We start from the raw sequence: 7,500 nt of genomic DNA on the forward strand, positions 1-7,500 counted from the left end.
AATGAGTCTCTTCATGCCAGCTATAGCATTACAAGTGACTGAGATGTTCCTTTGTCACATTCAGTCAGACAGCTGACAGTGACAATGAACGATGATGCAAACACAGATTTAAAACAAGTAAACCCAGTGGTCTGTCAGTGTCTCCCTGTCTATCCACGGGACAATGCAATGCTTTGTTGGCCTCCCTGAATGCAAACGCACACACACACACACACCACACACACACACACACACACACACACACACACACACACACACACACACACACACACACACACACACACACACACACACACCATGTATTCTGTTACAATTTCTACATTCACAATAATGTGATGGTTAGCCATATTCTGTCATCTTTCAAAAATACAGACGGGGAGGGAGCCCATTGTACAGTGTACAGAAAGATATTAAAAGGCTTCAATTGCATCCCTTCATAGCGTTTATCTAAGCCCATGAACATAAAGAGGCTTAAAAACACAATGCACTTTTTTTGAGTCATCACTCTTCCTCAGGCAGCAACAAAGTAATTCTGTTCACACTGGCCTTAGTTGTTCCAAAGTTAATTATGCTCGTCTAAACTGTTCACATAAAGGAAATTAAAAAACACAATACTCCATATACTGTACAGTAGAACCCCTTGGCACTACCGAGATATAAGAGAGACCTATTTGACCTTTCATATTCAACCTTAAGAGATGGCTTAAAGCAAACCAAATGTGTAATCATGAGTAATTATTACCTCCACCGCCAACGGACTGCTCGCAGGTGGTCACTCAGGCGGGGCATTCCACAGCCCAGGAGCAGCCGAGCAGAAAGCCCGGTCCCCATGTTGTGGAGAATATTCGTCGTTATGATTTTGAGTGAGTTTTCTGAGTGAGTTATCAGAGCGGAGGGAGCGGGTGGCAGTCGGTCGGGGGTTCGATGAGTTCCTTTAGATAGGAGGGAGCGTTGCTTGCATGATGGGTAAGGAGGGAGACCCTGTACTCTATCCTGGAGGAGACTGGAAGCCAGTGTAGTGAGTGGAGTATGGCTGTGACATGTTCATATTTCAGGATCCTATAGCAGCACCGTGTTCTGAACGTACTGGAGCTTCTGGATGAGATGTGTGTCGCAGTAGTCAAGCTTTGAGGAGACAAAGGCGTGAACATGTTTTTCGGCATCTGGTGGGAGTGATACTCAGCAAAGGTTGTCAGCCCCAGGAATCAAATCTGTGGCTAGCTATCAGGCTGCATTAGAGCCTGGCAGCTCTGTAATCATAGCATGCACCTTAACACTAGGCCATCAGCGCTTCAACACTAACACTTTATTGTGCAGTGCAGTGTGCATTGGCACCTACACGGTATACACACCATTATGGACAGCCTGGCAAAAGTCTCCACGGCGCTCTGACGATTTAGAGTCTATTCAACACCCGAGAGAGTCTATAGATGGACCCTTTACGGGACCCATTGGGTTGCATTCGTACACACTCATTGGGGTTAAAGTAATACTGAGCATTTTGCTGAGCTCTGCACTATAGTGTCCATGGCACCATAACACTTCATGGACCAGCTGGCAGATGTCTGCTCCAGTCCACACACACTGTTGAGTGCTTTTTCTAGTATTTGTTTTGAAACCTCTTTTCTGTTTCCCCCCCCACCCTCTCCCCCCACCCTCCCCTGTACCTTTTGAAAATAAAGGGCAATTTGGAGGATGGTTCTGAAAGTATTGTAGCGTGCCAGATAAAGGCCAGGTTTCTTTTCAAAAGGGGAGGCGGAACTACAGTACATGCAACTTGAAATAGACTGGGACATGAGTAGAAGAGCAGAAGCAGTAGCCTGTAAGAAAGATGCCAGCATCTCTTGAAAAAACGTCCTCTGGGATGAATCATATATACGAGTACAAGTGCAACATGAGTAGACTGTGGTGTAACTCTCTATACATACAGTATGTCTAATATGGTGTAGTTTTGTCTTTAATTGAACGTCTGTCTGTCTGTCTGTCTGTCTGTGTCATCTGTCTCTGTCTCTGTCTCTGTCTCTGTCTCTGTCCTCTGTCTCTGTCTCTGCTCTCTCTCTCTCTCTCTCTCTCTCTCATCTCTCTCTCTCTCTCTCTCTCCCCACAGGGAGTTGACCTTGCGTGACTCTCATCTCTCCGTTATTAAACGAAGTGCGTGGCTCCTAGGCCCTCTCCTCAACCCCTCATCTCCTCTCCTTTCATTATATGCTCACCTTTCTCCTCACTTCACCTCCTCCCTACAGTATAAGCCTGTCTGATCCTCCTGTCTCCCCCCCCCCCCCCTCTCTCTCAAAGCTCCTCCGCTCCTGCCAACTTTTGCTTTTATATCTTTTTAAAACGACGGCTTCCTTGAATGCACTTAAGAGAATGTGAGCACAACTCAAGTCCTCAGAAAATTATAGTGTATTTATCCGGGTGGTGCAATGCGTGGCTCCGAACAGTACATTCTTTTGACATATGACTCCCCAAGCACTCACGGTAATAAATGTCCTTGGTTTAAGTCAACACGGGCAGAATGTTGCCACTGTCTGTTGGGTGGAAGCATGTCCAAAAGCGCTAATCTCTCCAGACACATTCTGGTCACTGGCAGGAGGGTTTCCTGAAGTGTTCACAGCCCTCCTATGAGCAGAGGTGGGGAAAAAAGTAATCACATTCTTTACTTAAGTAAAAGCATGTCTGGCAAGTCTGGCATGGCATTGTGAAATCCATGATATCGACCGCGGTCGAAAAATGATGCTGATGATGTTGCAAGTAGACAAGTCCATTTACTTGAGTAGAAGTACAACAGTATTGGTATCATAATGTACTTAAATTCCAAAAGTAGAATGTAGTCATAATGCGGAATGACCCATTTCACAAGTTTTCGCGACGCATTGTGAGCTTGTAGAAATGTATATAGCCCAGGACTGACATGGTTAATGTATGTGTTGTCATAATAATCCAAATCTACAAAGAAACTAGTAACTAAAGTTTTCAAATAATTGTAGTGGAGTAAAGTTTAGTTCTTATAGTCTGAGATGTAGTTGAAATGTGGGAGCTGGCAAAAGTATCTGGGAACTCAGATTAGATTATGTAGTGGAGTAGAAGTAAGTACTGAACATTAGAAATATTCCATTACTCCAAATACTTTTTTACACCACTGCCTATGAGACACAGGCCGAGTAGATTCTTTGATTTATTTTGTATCATTTGTGAAGTTGTGCTTTTTAAAAAAGCTACCAAAGGACATTCCTGTGATTCTTCTGTTTGTTCCTCTGAAAAATCTAACAATCCGCTACGCTTTAGGAAATGCTTGTCAGTATAATGATGCATGCACGCAGTCATACTCATAGTCAATAGACCCAACATGACAGAACCATTGACACTTTTATGTGATTTATGATAGATGAATTGCCTTGCAGGTAAATGAGCTGCTTGATGTATTATTTGACAGCTTTTCTGCAATGTGTTTATTGACATACTGCGTGTCTGTTGTTTCATTGTTAGCGTCAGACTGAGAGGCGGAATGACAGAAAGATAGAGGGAGGAGAGAACATCAGACAGGAGGGTGAGAATGAGAGAAAGATAGAGGGATACAAAATTTACTTTAGTACAAACGTGTTGGTATAAAAATGTAGGTAAAGTGCCAAAAATAAAAAGTACTCATTATGCATAATGTCCCATTTGAAGTTTTCAAATGTATAAACATCATTTGGAAATAGCAGATCTACAAGCTCACAATCATCACAATGCAACACATTGTGAGCTTGTAGATCTGCTATTTTCAAATGGCCAAAATGTATATAGGACTGACGTGGTTAATGTATGTTTTGTAATAATAATCCAAATCTTCAAAGTAACTAGTAGGCCTAGGCTAACTAAAGTTTTCAATAAGTAAAGGTACAATATTTGTATCCAAGATGTAGTGGAGTAGAAGTCAAAGTATTGGAAAGTACAACTAACTCACAATTGTAAGTACTTAGTTACTTTCCACCAGTGAAAGAGGAGGAGGGAGAGAGAGATGTCAGGCTGAAAGAGGAGAACAACAACACAGTAATGAAAACCATGTAGAGAAATGAAGGGAGAACACTACGAAAAGAAAAGCACAGAAACGACATGAGAGCAAAAGAGGACAGTTAGGACAGAGTTACAGAATGCAGAAGTGGACGATTTTGAGTACGATTACATTGTACTTAAGTAAAGTTCTTATTCCACTAGAGAGAGAGAGAGAGAGAGAGAGGAGGAGGAGAGAGAGAGAGAGATGAGAGAGACGAGAGAGAGAGAGAGAGAGATGAGAAGAGAGAGAGAGAGAGAGAAGAGAGAGAGAGAGAGAGATGAGAGAGAGAGATGAGAGAGAGAGAGAGAGAGAGAGAGAGAGAGAGAGAGAGAGGGAGGGAGGGGATGTGCATTGTGTGTCTTATCTGATGCAGACTGTATGTGTTTGACATCAGGGGATAAAATAAAGTCCAGAAATGTGGCGTGAGATGATAAAAGCCCCAGTAACCTATATTCAACAACTTTCCTATAAAAAAATGGTTTTAAGAAGGGATTTAAATGTCACCAAGTCTTCAGGGAAACGTAATCTTCTGTCCTTGCTCAGCATGCCGACCATGGATTTATTCCTTTTCCAAGCCAACCTTGAGCACGCATATTATACAGCACAGCCTTTACTTTTATATACCTGATGTTAGCCATCTTAAAGCTATCTGGGTGACTAAAAAGGTATTTGAGCCTATAGAGTATGCTAACCACTTAACCTCTATACTGTACTACTTGACCGGCGCTCCCCAGGGCTCTATACTAGGTCCCCTACTTTCCCCCCCCCCCTCTACACCAAATCTATTCGCTGGTAATAGACGATATGCAATCTCAAAACGTTCTTGACATAATTGGCAATGGACGGCCAAGTACTGTACGTGCATGCTGTACGTCGTTCTTGCTGTTAGTGAGTTTCACTTTCCCTTGGTGTGTATTGCTTGTGCGTGCTGCTGTGCGGTGGTGTCGAGCACGGTGTGAGGTGTGAATGGTCTACGTCTGAAGGGACATTCAGCAATGTTTACATTGCTCTTGTTTTATACGCTTTGTGTTAGAAGATACCTTCATCGCCTCTCTCTCTCTCTCTCTCTCTCTCTCTCTCTCTCTCTCTATCTCTCTGTCAATTCAACTCAATTCAATGGAGCTTTATTGGCATGAGAAAACGTATGTTTACATTAACAAAGCAAAAGTAGAACAACACAATCAAAACAAAACAATTTATGCACACATGAATATTGAATATAAAATAGGAATAAAATAAAAAGTGCAGACACAGCTGTGTTACATTGCGACGTTGAGGGAAGACTATCTTAAACTATGCATTACAAACTGTGTATTTTTCCGTGAGGAAAGTACATCCATATAGGAGAGGTTAGCTTAGTATTAACTTTTGAAAGTTGACAGCAGTATTTCGATGCTTTGCCAGTTGCAGCAATTTATTCAAAATGTTACTTGCTCTGTTTAATATGTACAGGATTTCTACAGTATGTACTGAGGTCATTTGGTTTACACAGTGTTCTCTCTCTCTCTCTCTCTCTCTGTCTCTCTCTCTCTCTCTCTCTCTCTCTCTCTCTCTCTCTCTCCCCCCCTCTCTCCCTCCCTCCCTCTCAGGAGTGTCCTCAGATCCTGCCGTCGACCCAGATCTACATCCCTGCGGGGGTTCTGAGGCCCATCACCCTGCTGGCCCAGAACCTTCCCCAGCCGCAGTCTGGCCAGAGGAACTACGAGTGCATCTTCCACATCCAGGGCAGCTCGCACAGCGTCCCCGCGCTGCGCTTCAACAGCACCAGCATCCAGTGCCAGAAGACCACGGTAAGAACGCAGCAGCCAGCCTGGCAGTGGTGGACAGTTACTGTAACTGCGTACGTTTACTTAAGTATTGTGCTTAAGTACAATTTTGAGGTATTTGCAATTTCCAATATTTTTACTTGTACTCCACTGCATCTGAGAGGCAAATATTGTACTTTTACTCCACTATACATTTATTTGAAAACGTTAGCTACTAGTTAACTTTGATTATTATTACAAAACATGCATTAACCCATTTCTATGTCAGTCGTTCTTTGATTTTTTTTAAATAGCAGAACTACAAGCTCATAGAGTGGCGCGCTATGACCTTGTAGATCTGCTATTTTTCAATAGTTAAAGCATAACATAATGCTAACACCAAAACGGGTTCCCGCCCAAAATGGGTTAAACACTTCAGCTCTATATACATTTAAAATATATTTTTAATACATTTGAAAACTTGAAATGGGACATTCTGCATAGTGAGTACTTTATACTTTTGGTACTTTAAGTACATTTTGATGCTACTACTTTTGTACATTTTGAATTCTGGACTTTTACTTGTAACGGAGTAGTTCTACATTGCAGCATTGATACTTTTAATTACGTAAAACATTTGAGTGCTTTTTTTCCACCACTGCAACCAGACAGAGAGTCCACAATGTTGTCTCTCTGTGTGCTTGTAGAAATCACTGCTGTGAACTTATAATGAGGAGGATTTGTTCATAATCCATCTGCAGCGAAATACGCTCGTCAACCGTACGCTTCCTCCAGTCGAGGTCATGCACAGTAAAAAGCCTCAGTGATGTATTTATTCATTGTGTGCTGTGAAGAAGTACTCAGATTCTGTACTTAAAGTGACACTATGGAACGTCTTTGTTTAATGAATACAATGCAATGTCCAATCTGTAGAGTATGTTAATACAATATAACCACCCCCAGTGCGGGTGGTGGTGGTGCCGTGGTCACGTGGTGGTGTAAGCTTAGCGGTGTGGTGGTAGCCTATAGTACGCCTAGAGGTTTAGGGCAGGCGTCCTCGCGTCGAAAATAAAGTTTGCACTGGACAAACCTTTTTTCTTTCTCCGGTGCCATCGCGTGCCTCTGCTGTCTCAAGAATGAAATGAAGAATGAGGTTGGGACATTGTGTGTGTGGTGTTTATATGTCGTGACGTGAAAACCGGTTCTGGGGGGATGCATGCAGCAGAGGCATTACTTACTAGAGTGTGAAAAGGCCCAACACCTTCCAGTCACGCAGGACACAGAATAGATGTGTATTCTCCTGTCTGGTCACTGACTGTCAGCCTTGAATAGGGCAAAATAGGGCAATAGGGCAAAACAACCGCTCGACTGAGGGGAGGCAAAAACGTAAACAAGTAAGGCACATGCCTTACTTTGCCTACTGTAGATCCGCCTGGTTGTATTTAGTCTCCCTGCTCTTCTATTGATACATTTAGATCTTGTCAAAGGTCATCATGTCTCACATAGACGCAGGATCTGCCCCCAATTTTGACCTGATGGTCAACATTCAATTTATCCCCTGAGCAAGCAGGCAAGCTCTATTAGCGCAATGGTAAAAATAAAGTCATTACTTGTCCAGGAAACCAGTTTAAAATCCACAGTAGAAGAGGAAAGTTACATAGTGCAGCTATAAATACATGTATAATTGCATGAAATTAGTAATGCATTAAAATGTGTTCA

At 42.6% G+C, this 7,500-nt stretch overlaps 1 protein-coding gene across 2 annotated transcripts in view; it reads left to right on the plus strand.

Moving 5' to 3' along the window:
- The window catches only part of LOC310862443 (plexin-A1-like), a 313,564-nt gene that overhangs the window by 168,375 nt on the left and 137,689 nt on the right, over window positions 1–7,500 (plus strand). For both annotated transcript variants that reach the window (XM_083770355.1, XM_083770356.1), the window contains exon 9: window positions 5,626–5,826. In XM_083770355.1, coding sequence (XP_083626481.1) covers window positions 5,626–5,826 — 201 coding nt within the window. The remainder of the gene's footprint in view (window positions 1–5,625; window positions 5,827–7,500) is intronic.

This window comes from Protomyctophum parallelum, assembly GCF_964188405.1.
Source record: "Protomyctophum parallelum genome assembly, chromosome: 7".
NCBI classification, from domain to species: domain Eukaryota; kingdom Metazoa; phylum Chordata; class Actinopteri; order Myctophiformes; family Myctophidae; genus Protomyctophum; species Protomyctophum parallelum.